The 23,872-nt window shown below is 42.0% G+C and overlaps 1 protein-coding gene across 7 annotated transcripts in view; it reads right to left on the bottom strand.

The window, feature by feature from the left end:
* The window catches only part of LOC132404679 (NACHT and WD repeat domain-containing protein 2), a 148,663-nt gene that overhangs the window by 35,886 nt on the left and 88,905 nt on the right, over positions 1-23,872 (bottom strand). For 5 of the 7 annotated variants that reach the window (XM_059989016.1, XM_059989018.1, XM_059989019.1 and 2 more), the window contains exons 3-4: positions 11,376-11,506; positions 8,571-8,687 (exon numbers count right to left, since the gene is read on the bottom strand). In XM_059989016.1, the coding sequence (XP_059844999.1) occupies positions 8,571-8,687; positions 11,376-11,506 (248 nt within the window). Of the gene's footprint in view, positions 1-8,570; positions 8,688-11,375; positions 11,507-20,922; positions 21,041-23,872 lie in introns of those variants that run through there. The other 2 variants (XM_059989022.1, XM_059989021.1) reach the window with 2 other exon arrangements.

The raw sequence follows: 23,872 nt of genomic DNA, 5'->3' as shown, positions 1-23,872 counted from the left end.
GCAATTGCATGCTTACTGAATAAGTGGTTAATATCAGATTTCAGTGTTAGGCTTAGACAGTGGGCTCTCATTGTGCACCAATGCACCAATGTTTGGACAACACAGCAACACAGATTGTCTTGAAGACACCATCTGTGTTGTCTAGCTGTAGAGAGGTTACACCTCACCCGGTGAGGATGATTACTGATGATATAGGAGGCTGAGGGCAGCAGGTAGGGAATGCCACTCACTGCTTCACAGGGCATTACTTTTCCAGTATGACTGTTTTAATCACATTGGATGTCATGGTAAGTGCTGACAAATTAAAAAGGTCTTGGAAAAGAAGTAAGTTTGGGTTGGTCTATACGTTCTCAAGGAGCCTGCCCATTGTAATGCCCCTCTAAGTTCAAAGCCAGGAGGAGGAGAAGGTATTGAAATGCCTTAAAACAGAAGCCAGGGAGAAGGAATCAGTCAGACAGCGCATGTCCATAGGGTTCGAAGACACCGACTGGTTTCATACTGGTGTGCAGTACTCTGCAGCTGATAGGAGGTGCTGAGGGCTTGGTTCTTTTTGGATGAGAAATTTGCACTTTGTAGATACTCCTTGCTTGAGGAGAAATTTATTGATGTCTTGTCATTCATTGCTGTTTTCTTGGGATGCCATTAATATCTTAAAGTACAGTCGAGGGTCAAGCTTAGGTAATCTGCGTCTGTCTCAAAAATCAGTCTGACCATTTCATTCTATGTTCATTCCTGCCTCAACAGTGACACCGAGAAGGTGAAATATTCTCTGTGGATGGAAGGTTGCCCAGTACTTGGCCATGCTTTAAGTTCTGGTTAGATTGAGCTGAGAAGAAATTTTTGCAATCAATGGATAGTGAATGTTTGGAATTAACTACTCAAAAGGGCTGTACTGAGCCAGGTGCCAAATTTGTTCAAAGCAGAGATTTTTAAATATTAAAGATTCTGAAATTATGGAACTACTTCTTCTTTAATTATGACATTTCCCAATTCTGCGTGAAAATGAGATTAGAATATTTAGCTAAAATATAATTTCACAAACGAGCAAAATTATGTTTTGTATCTTATTATTATACATTGTTGATCATACTAATTATCTTTCTCTCTCTTTGGTGCATCATTTGATATGATTCCTGCTATGATTCTGGAGCATTGCTAGAGCTATGTAAAAGACTCATACAGAGCGATTTAACATCGAACGCATGGAAATGTTCTTCAGTACTATCTGTGTTGCTCGAAACAATAAGCAATTACTGCACAGCAAGAAGCTGTTGAGTGAAGTTTATCATACATAAGCATATACATCACCAGGTAGATTGAATTCAAGTTGTTCCTAAGCCTGAAAACGCTGGTTCCTTAGCTTAAATGTACCAGGAATTCAAATGCAGTGCAAGTATTAAAGAGACCTTTCTAGAAACACTGTTTGTTTTTAAGTTTCAGAATGGACATTGTGGAAACCCAGTCGTTCTGAATAATGTGGCAATTTGTGAAATTCACTTCAGTACTTCTATATCTGGTAAACCGTGCTCCATGGAATGGCATCGTTTTCTGTGTAGTTCTCACCTTGCGCATTAGAACCTGAAGTTGTTATAGAATTGACTACAGGTACACAGTGTAAAGGGTTATTCTTCACTTTTCGTTTACTTATTTATCAAAGCACACACTTCTACCATGTGCAGTGATGCAGGGAGGCTGTTTGATAATTTGGGAGGTCACTACATGTTGTCTCTGACACAGTGGGTGAGGTGCACTGATCCATTTATCTCTTTGTGCTTTGTGATGGTCCTAACCTCCATACAGCTTGCACTGTCATTACAGGACAAGTGTCTGAAGCAAGGTGAACCAGCTCAGGTGGCCTCGATGGAGGGGGCAGGGAAAAGGCTCATTTTCAAACACTGCATGCTCTAAGATTATACAGGGAGGAACTTTCCTGTCTCCAGCTCTGTAAAGTTGACTCTGTGCAGACAGAGCTACATCAAACACCCATGCCTCGACTGCTCTCCGCAAAGTGTTCTGGTCACTGTTACCCCAAACTTTATGTTCTCTGGATCATTTGAGATTGTATATACTGCATATGCTGTCCTCACCTACCGCGATATGAGCCTCCCCATCCAACACATCATTCTCTGTAACTTCTACCATCTTCAATGAGATCCTGCCATCAAACAGAGCTTTACCTACCCATCCCCTCTCCCTACCTGTCACCCTCAGCAGGGATCACTCCCTGTGAAATTCCCTTATCCTTTCATCTGCCTCCAGTAATCTCCCTCCTGCCACATATCCCTGAAAGTGACAGAACTGCTACGCCTGTCCATTCTCCTCCTTCCTTACCTCCATTTATAGCCCCAAATAGTCGTTCCAGGCAAGGTAACATTTCACCTGCGAGTCTGTTGGGGCCGTCTATTGTATCTGGTGCTGTCAATGCAGCCTCCTCTACATTGCTGAGTTGTGGGACTGCTTTGTCGAGTACTTCCATTCTATCCACCAAAAGTGGAATTTCCTGGTGGCCAACCATTTAAATTTGTAAGCCTATCCCGTTCCCAAATGTCAGTCCATGGCTTCGTCTTTTGCCACAATGGTGTCACTCTCAGGAGGAGGAGTAACATCTCATATTCCATCTAGATAGCTTCCAACCTGTTGGCATGAACACTGATTATCCATTTGGTACTTTTTTTTTGTTCTCTCTCCCTTCCCTCTTCTTCTGTTTTCACTCTGGCCTCTTCCTCTTCTCCTCTTCTGCCTTGTGCCTCTCCTTCTTCCCTTTCACCCATAGTCCACTCTCTTCCCCTATTAGTTTCCTTCTTCTCCTGCTCTTTACCTTTCCCACTCCTGGCTTCACATATCACCTTCTAGCTTGTCCCCCTTCCCTTCCCACCACCTTTTTATTCTGGCATCTTTCCCCCTTCAGTTCTGGTCCTGAAGAAGTGTCTTGGCCCAAACCATTGACTATTTATTCATTTCCATTGATGCTGCCTAACCTACCGAGTTCCTTCAGCAGTTTGTGTGTGTTACTGTATATCCCAGATTTCTGAGATCACAGCATTATTGATGCCATTTATTATTCCTGTTTAATGAAAAAGGTTTAGTGAGCATCATTTTCAAATCGTAACAGTGCCATAAAACTTACTATTAGATGAGGTTTATGCTGGTCCTTCTCTTGGTAGCACCATTCCAATGTTACTTGCCTGGTCTTTGTAGTGCCCTTGTTATAGTCATAGCCAAGCTGCTCTTCAGTGGATGAATTGCTATGGCCCTGGCAGGTGCCAACAAGCATTTCCAGGTGCCAACTGTTGAATGGCATCACTCTAATTTAAGTGTTTGTGTACATCTGTGAGGGCACCACAGAGAATGAGTAGTCAGTGGAAAATGCTGGTACCCTGATACAGGATAGCTCCATCCAGCTGCATGACACTATAGGCATCCTTTGGGACTCATGTATCTAATAGAATGGCATTCTCATTTGGGACAATGAAGATCACGTCACTGCTATCCTAGTCCCTTGATCTGTAATTGGCTCAAAGATGGTACTGTCTGTGTCTTGATGGCAAGAAAGTACTTTGCATTGGCAGCTCGCTCATCCTGATGAGAGTGGTCTGTTTTAGGGTGACCACAAGCAGATACCTGGTGCAGACTGAGAACCCGATGCAGCTTACACATAATGACCAGTACCTCAGTAGATGCAACAATCTTCTCTTTCTGTCCAAGTATAATAACAACCTTTAAAAGCCTGCTGGACAGGTCCATGGATCGAAAAGTTTTCAGGAGATTATGGTTCAAGTGCTGGCAAATTGGACTAGCTTGGATACAACACCTTGGTCGACAAGGACCAGTTGGACGCTGCTAATAACTCTATGAGTTGCTCAGTGGGAGTGTAAATGTCACTGAGGTGTTGACAACTTTCCAATGAAAAAGGATGTGTTTCTGATTCCCTACAGAGTCCTGTTAGAAATACATTTCTCTAATACTCATTCTCTTCTCTTGCAGCTCACTGATAGGCTGGACAACAGATCAAACATTTTCATATGTAGTCTTCACAGAATTCATGGTCGTCACCCAAGCTTTATGGAACAAAACTAATATGCGAACTCACATTCAGGAGATCTGACACATTAGCATCACTGGTCCCCTGACCCGTGTGCCTCAGCCTCGTCCTTGCAATGCTAACATCTGACTGGTACTTGGATTTGTCAGGCAATGCCTCTTGGCTGTTATCTCATTTAGAAACATGGAAAACATATAGCACAATATAGGCCCAAAGTGTATGGAATGGGCTATCCACGGCAGTGGTGGAGGCAGATACAATAGGGTCTTTTAAGAGACTCCTGGATGGCTACGTGGAGATTAGAGAAATAGAAAGCTTTGGGTAAAGCCTAGGTATTTCTAAGATAGGCACAGCTTTGTTTAGAAACAGCACAACTTTCAGCCCACAAAGCTATGCTGAACATGTCCCTATCTTAGAAATACCTAGGCTTTACCCATAGCTTTCTATTTCTCTAATCTCCACGTAGCCATCCAGGATTCCCTTAAAATACTCTATTGTATCTGCCTCCACCACTGCCGCGGATAGTCCATTCCACACACTCACCGCTCTCTGTGTAAAAAACTTTCTCCTGACATCTCTCTGTACCTACTTCCAAGCACCTTAAAACTATGCCCTCTCATGCTAGCCATTTCAACCCTGGGGAAAAGCCTCTGACTGTCCACAAAATCAATGCCTCTCATTATCTTGTACACCTCTATCAGGTCACCTCTCATCCTCCGACGCTCCAAGGAGAAAAGGCCGAGTTCACTCAACCTATTCTCATAAGACATGCTCCCCAATCCAGGCAGCATCCTTGTAAATCTCCTCTGCACCCTTTCTATGGTTTCCATGTCTTTCCTGTAGTGAGGCGACCAGAATTGAGCAGAGTACTCCAAGTGGGGTCTGACCAGGGTCCTATTTGCAAACTAATTGATATCAAGGCCTTAAAGAATACTTGCTCAGTAAACCACAGTGTTACAGGTAGCTACATGAGATATCTTCCTTCTCTAAGGACTGGGATGCAGACCGAGTATCTAGTATTCCCGGTGACTCTGTAGCAATAATTCCTGGAGGAGAATGGTGATGATGACAGTGTGTTTCACTGCGTGTGTATGCATACAAAAACTAAACATTTATTTTGCTCTGGAAAGCAAGCTATGAGGGTGGGAAGCATTCCAGAGGGTTGCTTAGGAATTTGACTTCCTCTCAGTTTGAGCATTAGGCCCTTAGCTCAGTCTGGTGAGCCTGTGGAAAGGTTCACCATGTCTGCAATGCAAAGTGGTGATAAGTCAGCACACAGGAGGGAGATTAAAAATCTGGTTGAGTGGTGCCACAACAATAACTTTTCATTTAACGTCAGCAAAACCGAAGAACTGATTATTGGCTGACTGGAGCAAGAGGCTGGAGGTCCTCATTAGGGGAATGGGAGTGAGGAGGGTCAGTAGCAATAAATTCCATGGTGTTAACACACCAGAAGATCTGTTCTGGGATCGGCACATAAGTCAGCAAAAAGAAGGCATGACAGTGCCTTTACTTTCTTAAAAGTTTGCGTGGATTTGGTATGTCACCAAAAACCTTAATAAGCCTTTATAGATAGCCTGTGGAGAGAAGCCTAACTGGTTATATCATGGCATGGTATGGAACCACCAATGGCCAGGAACAAAAAAAGACTACAGAAAATGATGGACAGACCCGTCTATCAAAGGTGAACACCACCCCCCCCCCCCCACCCCACCACCACTGAGTATATTTACAGGAAACACTCCCAGAAGAAAGCAAGCAACTTCCATCATCAAAGGCCCCTAGCATCCAGGCCATGTTCTTTCCTCACTAATAACATTCAACAAGGAGGTACAGGTCCTACACCACCAGGTTCAGGAACAGTTACTACCCTGCAACCATCTGGCTCCTGAAATGGCTTGGATGCCTTCGTTCACCAGTGCTTTGAACTGATTCTACAATCGACAGATTCACCTTCAAGGACTCTCTATAGGTTCAATTATTTTTACTTTGAACAGTTTGTCTCTTTTGCCATTGGTGTTTGTCAATCTTTGTTTATGTTAGTAAATGGTTTGTCAATCTGTATGGTATAATTTCAATGTAGTATATGGTATCATATGTACTTTGATAATAAATTTACTTTGAACTGTTATTAGAGTACCAAAGTGTTCACAATGATTGCTGCAGTTTGGTTGTTGTGTCTGACCTATCAGTCATAAAAAGTGCTGAGGCTATGAGGAGCATATAATGACAGGAACTGCCTTGGTTGTCATGGGCTTGCTGTTGGTACATGCTTGTGCATTGTGTGCTGTGAGCTGTTGGATAGGAGTTGCATTTGCATTATAGTTTGTCAGCTACAGTTAGAAAGTTCAGACCACTCACGTTGACAAAGGAAGGTAGATCATAGAGTTACTTTTTATATTAAGCCCAGATCTGGGAAATCTCACTCCATCAGGTTGATCACCTGCTCCAGTGTACTTTGCCTGCCTGATTCACATCATGTATCTCTTCTTTCCTACCTTTGACAGAAGAACAGCAGGGTCTTGGTCCAAGAAACAACAGGCACAACCTTTGCATTCCACTACCTCTTTCTGAACTAATTCATTGCAATGTCTCTCAGACGTGAAATTGCTGTGGCTTAGTGGTCAGGTGTTCTTTAAGGACGGGAAGCCTGATGACAATTAGTGCATGAATCATTAGGCAGCTGCGAGGCACTACAGGACTAATGATAGCAAAACGTTCAGCAATGAATTCAATGAAATGCAGCTCGTACACACTTATCTGAATTACATCCCAGCTGCACCAATAGGAACTGGTGAGAAAGAATCCCTCACCCACAATGCTTTTGTTAGGGTTGGCTGAAAATATCAGAGTTTATTCTTGTATTTTAAAGGTCATGAACTCAAGGGAAAAGAGATGTAAACTTGAGTTATTTCATGCCGTGTAATCTCGAAACCTAACAAATTTACAAGAAAGAGGTTTCAGTTTGAAGACTCTTTAGCAGTACTGGGAGAGAGATAAAATCCTATGGTGTTACAGGAAAGATACTGGCATGGATAGAGGAATGGCTGACAGGCAGGAGGCAGTGAGTGAGAATGAAAGGAGCCTTTTCTGGTTGATTGCCAGTGACTAGTGATGTTCCTCTGGGGTCAGTATTGGGACCGCTACTTTTCATATTGTCAATGATTTGGATAATGGAATTGATGGCTTTGTGGTAACGTTTGTAGCAGGACTTAAAAGACAAATTGGAAGAATGGGCAAAAATGTGACAGGTGGAATACAGTACTGAGAAATGTATGTAATGCATTTGAACCTTGTTGATGACCCCAGAGGGGATGATATTAAGATAAATATTATATTCATGTGTCACCATATTACTTGATGAGGGCAAGGTTTACAGACTCTGTCTCACAAGTAGGACCTCCTATTCAGAACTGCACAACTTTCTCCGACTGCTGAATTTATCTAATCTGTAAATATGTATTTCCTAGTCCCTATATGAGGAAATTAATGTGGTGGCGAAGGAGCTGTGACATCTGCAAGGATTTATGATTTTATTGAAATGGAAAGCACCTCAATAATTGTAAGGGTGTAATCCAGATCTGTCTGGAAATAGAGATAAAATATCCTTATGCATTTCATATAGTCTGCCATGTCTGTGAATATTGAGCTTTTGAAATTTCATTCTGATTACTTATAGCATGATGAAGAAATTGATTTTGACAGACATATTTAAAGGAATTAAAGAATATAAAAAGCCTTTATAGTTATTTGTCCTTTTAGTATTTTAGCATTGGCAGAATCCCTACGTTGTCCGGAACCTCCTGGAATGGATGAGTCATCTTCAAGTGATATCTCCAAGGTCTAGGTTCTCAATATCAACCCTGTACCATCTTGGTTATCTCATAGTGTTCATCTTTAAATTTAGCCTATTGACTGTCAATTCTATATCGGGTCTTCTTGCTCATTTAAGTATCAACTTTAAAAGAAATTATGAGCAAAGACAAACTCTAGGAGGCTCTGGCTAATAGAGTGCAAGTGCAATACCATTTGTTAAATTAATTGAACTGGTCTCTCATCTCATCCAATTACTAAATCAGGAATGGGTCAGACATGCAACAGTAGGCTTATTGGAAATTCACACATATACTGTTAACAAATTTTCAATTATTGTTAATCCACTTGCAGATTTCCAATTAACCTTCCACATGTGAAGTCCTGCTGATACCAACTTTTATGACCCTGGCTTCTTCTTCTGCTGACAAATTGATGATCAGAATTTAACTTCAAAAAGGTCAAGTTCAACAGAGGGATGAAAGAATGCTAATCATATCAAACGCATCATATCCTAATCTCCTACTGAGCTTTGGAAATCCACACAAACATTTTCTTTCTTTTCCTCTTTCATCTGTATTACCACATGCTTCAAGCATTGCAATGTTGCATAATAGTCTGGGGAGAGAGGATTAAATGCAATCATTTGAAAACTTCAAGCTATGAAGCAAAACTTAGAACTTTGAGCATTAAATGTAAATAGTTATATACCCACAACAAAACATGGACCAGCAGAGGTTTTCAGGCAATCTTCTAAAAGCCTCATCCGAATTCTGTGGAGTTCTGGCTTATCCCATTCTTCTGAATCCAATCCCCAGTAAACATCTATTACCTGCAATTTTGAAGTATGAATAGTAATCATCGATGATATATAGCTATTTGCATAAAGTGTATGAACAATAGAGAAAGCAACAGTAGCAAATGAAGTGCTGGGTAACCAGAGGCCCTGAAATTTCCATTTGATAAACCAATTTACCAAAAACCAGTACTTTTTGTGTTGGTCCACGTAGTTCAGTGTAGTTTTTATATTGTTCATGTAGCACCATGGTCCTGAAAAATGTTGTCTTGTTTTTACTGTGTACTGTACCAGGAGTTATGGTCGAAATAACGATAAAAAGCAACTTGACTTGACAGAAGTCTATGGGCGTCTGATTTATTTCTTTAGCGATACAATGGATAAGAGGCCCTTTCGGCCCTTTGAGCCACACGCCCAGTAACCCCACACAAACCCAATCAGGGGACAATTTACAATGACCAATCAACCTGGTAACCTGGTACTTCTTTGGACTAAGGGAGGAAGCCAGAGCCCTCAGGGAAAACCCATGCATTCCACTGGGAGGACATACGGAGACTCCTTACAGAGGATGCTGGCAACGGACTCCGAACTCCTACGTTGAGTTAGAATTCCACTAATGACTACACTACCGTGGCACCCTTGATTCTGCAAATGGTTGGAAAGGGCAAAATAATGACGATTGACAGAGAGAACAGATGATGCAATGTCTGATCAAAACTGCCATAAGTCAGTTCCAAGTGTGCAAACAAATAACTTCTCTGAGAGCACAGAGGATGTCTTGGTGAGAGAAACACAAACACCAAGGGGTGAGATTAACAGGATGAATCGAGGAAACAAATTTTGAGGAATGAGTAAAACAAACTCTCCTGCACAGTTATATTCTTTCAATAAAATTTCTATCTTCCTCAAATATCCCACTGCAGTTTAAAAGCTTCTTGACAATATTTGCACCAGTCTCCAAAATCTCCAAGTTAGTAATTGAAATAAATCCTTTGAGATGTTTAAATTACAATTCTTACCACAACTCAAGATGCTGGGTACCAAGCAGGAAGTGATAACTGATAAGCTGGCGGAGAAGAGCTTCAGTTGCTGATGTTTGCATCCGTTAGTACAGTCCCAATAATTCAGACAGAAAGTTAGTTTAGTGTGATTGTTGCTAGCAGAGGAGAATAACACAAAGGTGTTCCAATTGTGCAAAAGGTCAGAAATGCAAGAAATCTATGACTAATATTCATGCTCTGTGGCATTAAAGGTGAAGCTAGATGAATCTGGTAAACCTGAGGAAATATTAATATCTCACAATCTTGTATTTTGTTTAAATATCTTGTGTTGTATCAACTGACAGGAGGCTAACGGAAGTGGTGAACATGGTGAAGATTAATTGAAGTGGGTATAGAGCTTCTGATGGCAGAAGGAAATATGATTGCACACTTCAATTCACTCCCAATGGTCCTTCTCCCTTTCTAATGACAATACTGATCCTCCAAAATGGCCACTTAAGAATCTTAAAACCAGCTGGAGAACTGTATCTAACACTTGGAATCAGCAGTACTAAAAAACAGTAGTGCAATTATTTAGTGAACTGAATGTAGTACGTGGTGCTGCAGTTCAATGTGCCCAAGCTACTGTGAAATTTAAACCCTACTTCACACATCATTATACAAGTGCACATTTAATGACAGTATGAGTTTAATAAGTGAACATACTGTGATGAAAATTGTTTTCCACACTGATGCCCAATTTGCTTTTCCATGCCGATGCACTTTAACAGATGAAATTAAAAAGAAGCTGTTTCGTTCTGGCTCCCTGTATAGGCAAAAGCTCCAAACTTTCTTGCAAGGATGCTATCGGCTGCAATGGTTTAAGGAGATTCTTCAAGCTAATAGGAGCCCAGGAACCAACTGCTTTCAGTCTGGATTATCTCAGTGGCAGAACAAAGTCTTTCATTTTGCCTCAGGCTTAGTACTGGACAAGGCAATTAGCAGTTTACAATTAGGCAGAGCACAAATATAAAATGTGATGGAAAGATTTAGATAATATACAGATAATATCTCAAAAATCCAGTAATTGAAAAAAAAACTTTCATCAGAAGCATTATTAAACACATTTTTTTTTCATTGACTTCAATCAAATGAAATCAGTAGGCCATTTTGCTGTGATTATGTCACTACCCAGCACCTGAAGACAAACACTTACATGACCAGATATTACTGTGGAGGCAAAATACATTCCAAAATAAACATGAATTTATTTACTGTAACAATTGCTTGATGAAAAGTATTGTTTAGTTGTCATCGGCGTGATAAGGATTGAAAATGTATGCTGCTTTTTCCTTTCAAATACTTTGTAATTGATGATATTGTTGATTGTATTCTGCCTCATACATGACTGCAACATCTATAAAAGCATTGAAAGAGAAAAAAACAAGCTTTATATGAGGGTAGGAGTTTGTTTACCCCTTTAGGAAGAACAATCTGGGCAGCTAAGCCACCTAACAGACACCTGTATGCACATTGCCACAAAGAGAAAGATCAAAATAATATGGCAGTGATGATCTCAGGATATGTCACAACACTTCACAGTCAATGAAATGTCGCTGCTGTTGTAACACAGAGGGAATTGCAGTATAAATGTACAGGACAACTGTTCAGCTCACACTCCCAACAATTTCTAAGCATTTGCTCATCATTCATCCTGCCCAGGTGTGAATGTTCTCTCCATTACCTGGAATTCAAGTCCATAGTTTTCCCTGCAGAATTCCCGCAGTTTAGGGTACACATGCTCCTTCAGTGACTTCCTTTCTGCTTCTGTGTCTGTGAGGAGACATGCATCAAAGCACCACAAGTTATTTCCACCTGTCAAAATGGAAAGACGGTTTCTTTTCATGGACAAAAACATATTGTGGCCAGGGAAACATGCAGCTTTTTCTGGAAAACAGTAAGAACCACTCATATTTAATGATTAGTAAAAAAATCATCTACTGAAAAGTTGTGTGCCTTGTACTTTCAAAGATAGAGGTCAGAAAAGACACATCAGAAAAAAACAATCATTACAGAATTTTGTTTCAGTATTTTAAACACAGTTGGTAGCATTTATAATTTCTATGTTGATTTTGTCACTTTTGAAAATATTCCATCAACCTATGTGGTTGACAAACATTTTTAACTTAGACCAGGCACATACAGTATTTCAAATGTCCTCACTTTTGCAAGTGCATTTGAATAAACTTCTACATCTAAGCCTTGAGTCCTTTCATAGACTTTATTTGTCACAGCTTCCAAAATTACTTTGCCTAAGACCAACACAGATACAATCTTCATAACGTTTCCATAACTTCTCCCTATTCGTCAAAAAATTGTTGTTTGTTTTGATGCTAGAAAATGATCTGACAAGTTTTCACTATTTTTGAAGCTACAGCACCACTGATCAATTGTTCCATAGACCAGCCCATTACATTCCTATTCTTTATCATTCTCTGACTAGAATCTTGTCACCCTGCTAGAGACAAGTTATACTTTTATTAGCAAGTAAGACTCTCTAAGGGAATGCATCTTGTTTCAGTCAGCAGTGAAGCGACAATATATACAATTCACCATGAAACCCACAAACAATGGCATGGTTTTCCCTCTTTCTATTGTCATTTGTTCCCACACACCACCTCTTGGGGATCTGATGCCCCAGCAACTGATATCATCAGGTAGGCTAAGTCACCAATCAGGTCGAAGAATACTCAGTAAAAGTTGGGCAAGAAGTAAAATGCCCTGTTTTTTATTAGCTGAACCTACCTGAAGTTGGCTCACTGTTCAGATGCCCTTGCATTTACCTAATCTGAATATCAAAGTCAGACCGACGTTGGCCCTTTACACCCAGGTCATAGCAATGGGAAGCACAGTGTAGAGGTCTCCCCTCTGGAATGCTCCTGACGGGCTTTGATGGGTGACAAAGATGTGAGCGCAGCCTTGCCTTCTGTCAAAGTTCTCAAAGCTTTAATCATTTTTGAGACATTTAAAAACAACTAACATTTACATAACACACACAAAATGCTGGTGGAACACAGCAGGCCAGGCAGCATCTATAGGGACAAGCACTGTCGACGTTTCGGGCCGAGACCCTTCGTCAGGACTAACTGAAAGGAAAGATAGTAAGAGATTTGAAATGCGCATTTCCCCCTCCCCCCACTACTATCAAATCTTTTACCATCTTTCCTTTCGGTTAGTCCTGACGAAGGGTCTCAGCCCGAAACGTCGACAGCACTTCTCCCTATAGATGCTGCCTGGCCTGCTGCGTTCCACCAGCATTTTGTGTGTGTTGTTGTTTGAAATTCCAGCATCTGCAGATTTCCTCGTGTTTGCTCTTAAAATTTACATAAATTATTTTAAAAAAATACTTACAGGACTAGGTATATATATAAAACTAGGGTGTCTAAGACTTTTGCACAATACTGTATTATGTCTTTCCAGTTACAAAATCACACTTAATACTACTGATCTAATACAAAGTACTCTTAGTTCTGTTCCCAACCACCTTCCTATCTTAACCAATATGTAGTACTGTGCAAATGTCTTAGGCATCCTAGCAATATATATATACACACACACACCAAGACTTTGGCACAGTACTGTATAGTCACCCTTTGTTTTCTGATTCACGTACTTTGTATTTCCAGTGACATCTGACCCAACATGAGGTCTGACTGGGCATGGCAATGGAAAGGTAGGTCCCTAGTGTAACCATTGCTTCCATTAGCACAATAGATAACACAGAAGAGGAGTAGGATATTTCTTAACAACACCTGTTAATATTTTTGTGTTTGACTATGCATCCACAGATATCAGAACTGGCACCAATTTTGCAGATGAACCACAGTGTATTATCTTTACAATTGTGAATGACTGTTACTTAATGACCTGTGTTGCAGCCATCAATTATACACTATTATAACTCAGATTGACTAGTTCAGTGGATCTGAGGGTTAAAAAAATGCAAGTGTATAACCAGGCATGTGCTCCTGGTGCTGACGTCAATGAAATTTGCCAATGATAGCACTGTTTTTGGCAGAATCTCAGATGCCTCAGAGGGGTACAGGAGTGAGTTAGATCAGAGAGTTGAGTGGTGTTGCTGCATCAACCTCACACTTAAGTAAGGAAGACCAAAGAACTGATTGTGGACTTCAGGAAAAGGAATTTGGGAGAACACACACCAGTATTCATTAAGGGGTCAATGGTGGAAAGGGTGAACAGATTCAGGGTCCTGGGAGTCAAGATCTTCGAGGATCAGTCCTGGGACCAACACATTGATGCATTCAAGAAGATGGTATACCAATGGCTCTACTTTGTTAGGAATGTGAGGAGATTTGGCAGGTCACCAAAGGCTCTTATAAATTTCTATAGAGGTATGTTGGGGAGCATTCTGACTTCTTTTATCACACCCTCGAATGGAAGCTCCAATGCACAGGATCACAAAAAGCTGTAGAGGGTTATAGGCTCAGCCAAGTCCATCATTGGCACAAGACTCACAACCATTCAGGACATCTCCAATAGAGGTGCTCAGTAAGTCGGTATCCATCATTAAAGATCATGATAGCACACTTGGCGTATTGTGTGCTGTTTTGAGCTCCTTATTTTAGAAAGGATATATACTGACATTGGAGAGGGTTCAGATAAGATTCACAAGAATGATTCTAGGAATGAAAGGGTTACCGTGTGAGGAATGTCTGGCAGCTCTTGGGCTGTGTGCCCTGAAGTTCAGGAGAATGAGGGGGGATTGCATAGAAACGTTCTGAATGTTAAAAGGCCTGAACAGATTAGATATGACAAAGTTATTTCCAATGGTAAGGGAATCTAGGACAGGATTGAAGGACATCCATTTAGAACAGAAATGCAGATAAATTACTTTAGTCAGATGGTGGTAAATCTGTGGAATTTGTTGCCGCAAGTGGCTGTGGAAGCCAAGTCATTGGGTGCATTTAAGGCAGAGATAGATAGCTTCTTGATAAGCCAGGGCATCAAAGGGTATGGGGAGAAGGCAGGGGAGTGGGGATGACTGGATGAATTGGATCAGCCATGATTGAATGGTGGAGCAGATTCAATGGGCTGAATGGCCTACTTCTGTTCCTATATCTTATGGTCTTATCATCATCATCTGTGACAAGCTCTCTTCTCATTACTACCATCAAGGAGGAGGTACAGGATCATGAAAACTCAATCTCATTCATTCCAGAACAGCTTCTTCCCCTCCATCAGATTTCTCAACAATCCGTGAACCTATTATTCCTCCTTTTCACAATATTTGCTGATTTTGGTAACTTACATATATATTTTTATGCCTTTGTATTTCATTTCATTTAACACGTGTTCATTGTGATACATCCAAAAAAGCTGAGAAGTCAACATTTATTTAGCATTCTGGTTACAAATGAGGAGGAAGTTACAGACTGCATGCGAATGACCTACTCTTATTCTTGCTGATCTCTTGTCCAGGCTTTCCCAGTTTCAGTTACAACACTTACTTTAAGTTAATGAACTGAAATGTAATGGAAATCTCAGTTTTCAAAACAGAGGCAATGGAAGAATGTATTCATATCTGAGCTCCATGAGAAAGGTCAGCATTTGTTGCCCGTCCAATATGGCCACCTTCTTCAACTGCTGATGTTCTTGTGTGAAGAAGCTACAGCATTAAGAGCTTTAGCACTGGCAGTGAAAGAATGGCAATATGTTTCATGTCAGATGTTGTGTGACTTGGAGAGCAAATTGGTGCTGGTGTTCCCATGCACCTTTTGTACTTGTCACCCTAGCTAGGAAATGTTCTAGGTTTAGGAGATGCTGTCAGAATACAATATACAGAACAGGAGCAGGTAGAGGCCACTCAGTCCCTCAGTATGGTCCTGCCATTCAATATGATCATGGCTGAACTGTGATAAAATTCATAAAATTATTCCTCAATATGTTCTGAGTATTTCAGCTACCACTAATACAAACAAATTAGCATTTATTTCTTCTCTTTTGTGCCACTTTCCCACAGCCCTCAATTCCCTAATTTTTGAAAAATTAATCTCCTTTAAATGATGAATGATCTGGTGCTGAATGATCTGGCACTCCACAGCCCTTCAGAGCAAATGATTCCGGAGATCTTTCCGCCTCTCATGCACTCTAATCTTAAATATGGCAACTACACTCAGTAGCCACTTTATTAGATACAAGAGGGAAACAAGGGGTGATATCCTGCTGCTGTAGCCATTCAACTGCAGGGTTCGACGTGTTGTGCCGTCAGTGATGCTCTTCTGCACAACTCTGTTGTAACATGCGGTTATGTGAGTTATTCTCGACTTCCTGTCAGCTTAACTAATCCAACCTCTCTCATTAAAAAGGCATTTTCACCATAAAACTGCCACTCACTGGATATGCTATTCTTCGCACCACTCTCTGCAAACTCTTGACACTGTTGTGCATGAAAATCACAGAGATAAGCAGTTTCTGTGATACTGAAACCATCTTGTCTGGCACCAACAATCATTTCATGGTCAAGGTCACCTAGGTGATATTCTTTCTGATATTTGGTCTGGACACCAGCTGAACCTCTTGGTCATGTCTGCATGCTTTTATGCATTGAGCTGCTGCCACATGAGTGGCTGATTAGATGTTTGCATTGGCAAGCAGGTGTACAGGTTCTGAGGTTCTCCCACTAGTAGAAAGATCCTTCCTTGCCAAGTCTCCTAGAGTTCTTAAGACCAACGGAGCATTAGAAAAGGAAGAATGAGATGCCAATTAATCATGGTGCTGAGTTTCCTGAGAACTGTTGGAACTGTACATGAGGAGAGGTGGAGAGGGTTTTCTAATATACTCCTGACTAGAGCTTGTGAGATGCTGAACATAATTTAGGGCGTCTGGAGGTGAATAATTCATCGTGGGATACTGAGACTCTCAGCTGTTATTTGAACCATAGTACTTATGTGATCAGTCCAGTGGACTTTCTGGTCATTAATTGTCCCAGAGTCTGATAGCAGGAAACTCATGAATGGAATGCTAGTAAATGTCATGTAGGTAATTAAGCCCTCTTATTGGAGATGTTCAATATTTGCCACTTGAGTGGCATGAATACTTATAAACTTAAGTGAGAATTTTTAGTCAGTCTTGCTACATGCATGCCTAGTCTGTTTCCTTTTGTGAGGTGTAGTGAATAGATATGAACACTGTGCAATAATCAATATGCCATCCTAAATCTGACATTTCCTTGGAAGGTCTTTGATGAAGCAGCTGATGGCAGTTGGGACTAAGACTGCCCAGTGGCACTCCTGCAGTTACTGACCTCTGACAATCACAACTACCTTTCTTTGTGTGAGGTTTTGCTCTTCATGCCATTGACTTTAGTTTCCTTCAATTGGTGGCTGACACATTCAATCAATCTACTCTTAGACTACTTTCACAGCGTGCTACAAAAATGTAAAAAAATATTAAATCCATTTTGCACACAATGAGTTGAAAGAACCGGTTGCATCTAAAAGCAGAAAATTCTGAAAGTACTCACGGTCAATAATCTCTCATATGAATTCTGATAAAGTGTCTTTGACCTATAACATTAATTTTTTCACTCTCTGCCGATGCTATCGGACCCACTCAGTAATTTCAGCATTTTCTATTTATATTTCAGATATCTGGTGTCTGCAGACTTTTTGCTTTAGGATTGGTGTTTTGCTGATAATCGTAAATTGATCTTCTTGTATATTTGTGATCACAACATTGTTCATACTGCTAAATTCAATACAATCTTTGCTCTCATTGCCAGCTTCTTATCATCCAATATTTATGACAGGACAGGACATTTTGACCTACTGATTAGTATTCCTTCAGTGAAAGTGCTGTGAAACTTGCCTTTCTTTATGTATAATAGACATTTTGTAAATTGTTATACACTCAGTACACTCACTTTATTACATACCTCTTTACAACAGCACGTTAATGCAAATATCTAATCAGTCAATCATGTGACAGCAACTCAATGCATAAGAACATCCAGACATGGTCAAGAGATTCAGCTGTTGTTCAAACAACATGTCAAAATGGAGAAAATAGGTGATCTAACTAACTTTGACCATGTCAGATGTGGTCATTTGAGTGCCTCAGAAAATGCTGATCTGGGAGTTTCCTACTCATCAGTCTCTTGATTTTACATAGAATGCTGCAAGAAACAAGCAAAAAAAAAAAAAAATCCAATGAGCAGCAGTTCTGTGGGTGAAAACAGCTTGTTAATGAGGGAGGTCAGAGGAGAACGGTCAGACTGGTTCAAGCTGACAGGAAGATGACAGTCACTCACATAACCACTGGTGTGCAGAAGAGCATCTCTGAATTCACAGCACGTCTAACCTTGAAGTGGATGGGCTACAGCATCAGAAGACCATGAACGCACACTCAGTGGCCACTTTACTAGGTACAAGAGGTACCTAATGAAGTGGCCACTGAGTGTAAATATTTATGATTGAACTTATTCTATTGGCTGCTCACAATATTCAAGATTCAAGATCGTTTAATGCCATTTCCAGTCCACAAGTGTAAAGGAGAACAAATAGTTGTTACTCCAGATCCAATTCTGCACAAAAGACAATAAGGTAAATAATGCAATAATAAATACACAATAAATATAAATACACGAGATAACTTTTGTACATAGATTGATTGTCTGTCCTTCAAGTGACACTAGGCACAGGAGTGTCTATGCATAAAGTGGCTGACAGATGATAAAGTGGTGGTTTGGGGTGGGTGGGTTAGTGAGTGTAATTGTCCATCAGCTTGGGGAAAGTAACTGTTTATGACTCTGAGGGTCCAGGCATCGAGGTTCTGTAGCCTCCTCATGATGGGAACGGGCCAAACAGTCCATGAGCTGTGGGCGGGAACCCTAATGATGTTACTGGCCCTCTTCCAGCACCTTTCTGTATATATGTCCTTGATGGCAGGTAGGCTGGTGCCGATCATGCACTGGGTAGTTCTCACTACCTGTTGTAGAGTCTTCCCGTCTGCTGAATAGCAGCAGTCCCAGGAGTTTGAAGCGGCTCACAGGTTTTACTGTTGTGCTTCCAGTGTAAAGAGGGGTGTGAGTGGTAGGGGTTCCCCTGAAGTGATAACCATCTCCTTTGTCTTACTGGTGTTGAGAAGAAAATTATTTGCTTGGCACCAGGCTTTGTGCTCTCCCACCTTATTTCTGTAGGCCATCTCATTGTTGTTGGCAATGAGCCCCACCACTGTCTGCCATCGGCAAACTTGACAATGTGATTATCGTGATTACCTTGTAGATAAGAGCAAGCATTAACAATTTGTATGAGCAAGCCTGTTCTTCTGAAATTCTACTATAGAAGCTCTGATTGTATATCTGGTTTTCAAAGTTGAAGGTAAATTTATTCTCAAAGTACATATATGTCACCATATACAACCCTGGGATTCATTAAACACAAAGTCCACTGCAGATGCTGTGGTCAAATCAACACGTACAACACACTGGAGGAACTCAGCAGGTCGGGCAGCATCCATTGGAATGAGCAGTCAACGTTTCGGGCTGAGACCCTTCGTCAGGACTGAAGAAGGAGGGGGCAGGGGCCCTATAAAGAAGGTGGGGAGGAAGGGTGGAAAACCAATCAGAGGAAAGATCAAGGGGTGGGGGAGGGGATAGGCAGGAGAGGTGAAGAAGGAATGTAAGGGGAAAGCACTATGGGGATCTTAATGATATTACTGGGCCTGAGTTCCTCTAGTGTGTTTGTACCTGGGGTTCACTGTCTTGCTGACACAAATTCAGCAGCCATAATAGAATCAATGAAAGACCGGGTGTACACCCAGTGCGCAAAAGACAACAAACTGTTTAAGTACAAAAATAAAGAAGAAATAATAATAGTAATAATAATAAATATCAAGAACATGAGAAGAAGAGTCCTTGAAAGTGAGTCCATATGTTGTGGGAACATTTCAATGATGGCACAAGTGAAGTTGAGTGAAGTTATCCCCTTTGGTTCTAGGGCCTAATGGTTGAGGTGCGATAACTGTTCCTGAGACTGGTGGTGTGAGTCCTGAGGCTCCTGTACCTTCTTTCTGATGGTAGCAGTGAGAAGAGAGCATGGTCTGGATGGTGGCATTCCTGATGATGGATGCTGCTTTCCTGTGACAATGCTCTGTGTAGATGGGCTCAGTGGTGTGGAGGGCCTTACATGCGATGGACTGGGCCATATCTATTACCTTTTGTAGGATTTTACATTCAAGGGCATTGGTGTTTCCATACCAGGCTATGGCGCAGCCAATCAATATACTCCATCGCATATCAATAGAAATTTGTTGAAGTTTTAGATGTCATGCTGAATCTTTGCAAACCCCTGAGTAGGTAGAGGCACTATTGTGCTTCCTTCATAATGCACTTATGTGCCAGGCCAGGCCAGGTCCTCTGAAATGATAACACTGATGAATTTAAAATTGTTGACCTTCTCCAGCTCTGATCCCCTGTTGAGGACTCCTGATATCAGCCTCTGGTCTCTTTCTCCTGAAGTCAAAAATCAGCTCCTTGGTCTTGCTGACAATGGGGAAGAGGTTGTTGTTCTGGCACCACTCAGCCAGATTTTCGATCTTCCTCCTAAATGTGATTTGCTACCACCCTTGAATCGGTCTACGGCAGTGGTGCCATCAGCAAACTTGAATATGGCATTGGAGCTGTTTCAAATACGTGCACAAAATACTTCTGAATGTATAAAAGCAATGACCCAAATTTAAAGTAAATTCTGGAAGCTTCCTCATTCAAATAATGCATGAAGATTTGCTGAAGGTGATCCATCTGAAAAGAATGTTGAGGAGCAGCTCAATTGCTCCTGAACTTTTCCATTTAGGATCCTTCAGTGTCTATCCACGTGTTTGTCCTCTTCAATTTGTTCAACAACAATTGCAAGTAAGAGCAATAAAACTCAGTCTGTCCTGCACAAATGTTCAGTTACATGATCAAGATTTGCTCAGACTATTTTCCTCTCCTTCCTTGGCACAAAGCCAATACAGATTTACTCCCCACAGTTTCAAGAAGCTATTCACTATTCAATTAAATTAATTAGGCATTCCATGCATGATGATCCTTTCCTCTTCTGATGCCTCTCAATGCTCTTAGCATTCTTTATATATCCACAACCTTCTTCCCACCATTCTGTTCTCAAGTTCAGCATTTCATCCTCACTTTAACCCCATCTGCTTCTGACATCTTTCTTTCTCCAACACTTCGATGTGCTAATACTAACAGTTTTTAACATGCTGCTCCTTACCGTCGTTGCAAAACATAATTTCTCGCATTCACGGCTGCCGAAATATTCCTCTTAGCAAGCCTTCCCCTTTAAGAGCACTTACTCTGTCTTCACAACACGCCAGATAAGACTGCCTTACTGCATGGTGTAAATTGAAGTCTCATTTTGAGAATGATCAGCATTCCAGACAAGCCCATCAGGGGCACCCAAAGTCAAGTGTCTAACTGTAGAAATTCATTATTTAAAATGTCACAAGAAAATAAATATTAATGGTGAAATTTTAACAAGTAACTACACAAAGTGTTGAATGAAGAGTGACATATCTTCTGGATTAGTAAGATTTGTACTTGATATTCCATTCTCGTTATTCCCCTGTAGTCCTTATCACTATAATAGTCCAGGCTAAATATTAATTGGCTGAGATTACTACAGAACATGTCAGAACTAAGAGTACAGAGTAATTCAGTGATCCGAAACGTTGGTGTTCCTAGGGGGAGTGCCACAGTATTTTAACCCTAGCTTGTTATGCTATTTCGTTCAAACTACAGAATTATGAGCAGGGTGAGACAGTACACCAGGATCAGGATCAGGTGAGACAGTACACCAGGATCAGGATCAGGTGAGACAGTACACCAGGATCAGGATCAGGAGAGACCGTACACCAGGATCAGGATCAGGTGTGTCAGTACACCAGGATCAGGATCAGGTGAGACAGTACACCAGGATCTGGATCAGGTGAGACAGTACACCAGGATCAGGAGCAGGTGAGACAGTACACCAGGATCAGGAGTAGGTGTGTCAGTACACCAGGATCAGGATCAGGTGTGTCAGTACACCAGGATCAGGATCAGGTGAGACCGTACACCAGGATCAGGATCAGGTGTGTCAGTACACCAGGATCAGGATCAGGTGAGACAGTACACCAGGATCTGGATCAGGTGAGACAGTACACCAGGATCAGGATCAGGTGAGACAGTACACCAGGATCTGGATCAGGTGAGACAGTACACCAGGATCTGGATCAGGTGTGTCAGTACACCAGGATCAGGAGTAGGTGTGTCAGTACACCAGGATCAGGATCAGGTGTGTCAGTACACCAGGATCAGGATCAGGTGAGACCGTACACCAGGATCAGGATCAGGTGTGTCAGTACACCAGGATCAGGATCAGGTGTGTCAGTACACCAGGATCAGGATCAGGTGAGACAGTACACCAGGATCAGGATCAGGTGTGTCAGTACACCAGGATCAGGATCAGGTGTGTCAGTACACCAGGATCAGGATCAGGTGAGACAGTACACCAGGATCAGGATCAGGAGAGACTGTACACCAGGATCAGGATCAGATGTGTCAGTACACCAGGATCAGGATCAGGTGTGTCAGTACACCAGGATCAGGATCAGGTGAGACCGTACACCAGGATCAGGATCAGGAGAGACTGTACACCAGGATCAGGATCAGATGTGTCAGTACACCAGGATCAGGATCAGGTGAGACAGTACACCAGGATCAGGATCAGGTGAGACAGTACACCAGGATCAGGATCAGGTGAGACAGTACACCAGGATCAGGAGCAGGTGTGTCAGTACACCACGATCAGGATCAGGTGTGTCAGTACACCAGGATCAGGATCAGGTGTGTCAGTACACCAGGATCAGGAGCAGGTGGGTCAGTACACCAGGATCAGGATCAGTTGTGTCAGTACACCAGGATCAGGATCAGGTGTGTCAGTACACCAGGATCAGGAGCAGGTGGGTCAGTACACCAGGATCAGGATCAGGTGTGTCAGTACACCAGGATCAGGAGCAGGTGGGTCAGTACACCAGGATCAGGATCAGGTGTGTCAGTACACCAGGATCAGGATCAGGTGAGACAGTACACTAGGATCAGGATCAGGTGAGACAGTACACCAGGATCAGGATCAGGTGTGTCAGTACACCAGGATCAGGATCAGGAGAGACAGTTCACCAGGATCAGGATCAGGTGTGTCAGTACACCAGGATCAGGATCAGGTGTGTCAGTACACCAGGATCAGGATCAGGTGTGTCAGTACACCAGGATCAGGATCAGGTGTGTCAGTACACCAGGATCAGGAGCAGGTGAGACCGTACACCAGGATCAGGATCAGGTGTGTCAGTAAACCAGGATCAGGATCAGGAGAGACAGTTCACCAGGATCAGGAGCAGGTGTGTCAGTACACCAGGATCAGGATCAGGTGTGTCTGTACACCAGTATCAGGATCAGGTGTGTCAGTACACCAGGATCTGAAGCAGGTGAGACCGTACACCAGGATCAGGATCAGGTGTGTCAGTACACCAGGATCAGGATCAGGTGTGTCAGTACACCAGGATCAGGATCAGGTGAGACAGTGCACCAGGATCAGTATCAGGTGGGACAGTACACCAGGATCAGGATCAGGTGAGACAGTACACCAGGATCAGGATCAGGTGTGTCAGTACACCAGGATCAGGATCAGGTGAGACAGTACACCAGGATCAGGATCAGGTGAGACAGTACACCAGGATCAGGTGTGTCAGTACACCAGGATCAGGATCAGGTGAGACAGTACACCAGGATCAGGATCAGGAGAGACCGTACACCAGGATCAGGATCAGTTGTGTCAGTACACCAGGATCAGGATCAGATGAGACAGTACACCAGTATCAGGATCAGGTGAGACAGTACACCAGGATCAGGTGTGTCAGTACACCAGGATCAGGAGTAGGTGTGTCAGTACACCAGGATCAGGATCAGGTGTGTCAGTACACCAGGATCAGGATCAGGTATGTCAGTACACCAGGATCAGGAGTAGGTGTGTCAGTACACCAGGATCAGGATCAGGTGAGACAGTACACCAGGATCTGGATCAGGTGTGTCAGTACACCAGGATCAGGAGTAGGTGTGTCAGTACACCAGGATCAGGATCAGGTGTGTCAGTACACCAGGATCAGGATCAGGTGAGACAGTAGACC

This window comes from Hypanus sabinus, chromosome 14 (assembly GCF_030144855.1).
Source record: "Hypanus sabinus isolate sHypSab1 chromosome 14, sHypSab1.hap1, whole genome shotgun sequence".
Taxonomy (NCBI): domain Eukaryota; kingdom Metazoa; phylum Chordata; class Chondrichthyes; order Myliobatiformes; family Dasyatidae; genus Hypanus; species Hypanus sabinus.
The sequence above is the reverse complement of the archived record's forward strand: the minus strand, read 5'-3'. Positions and strand labels throughout refer to the sequence as shown.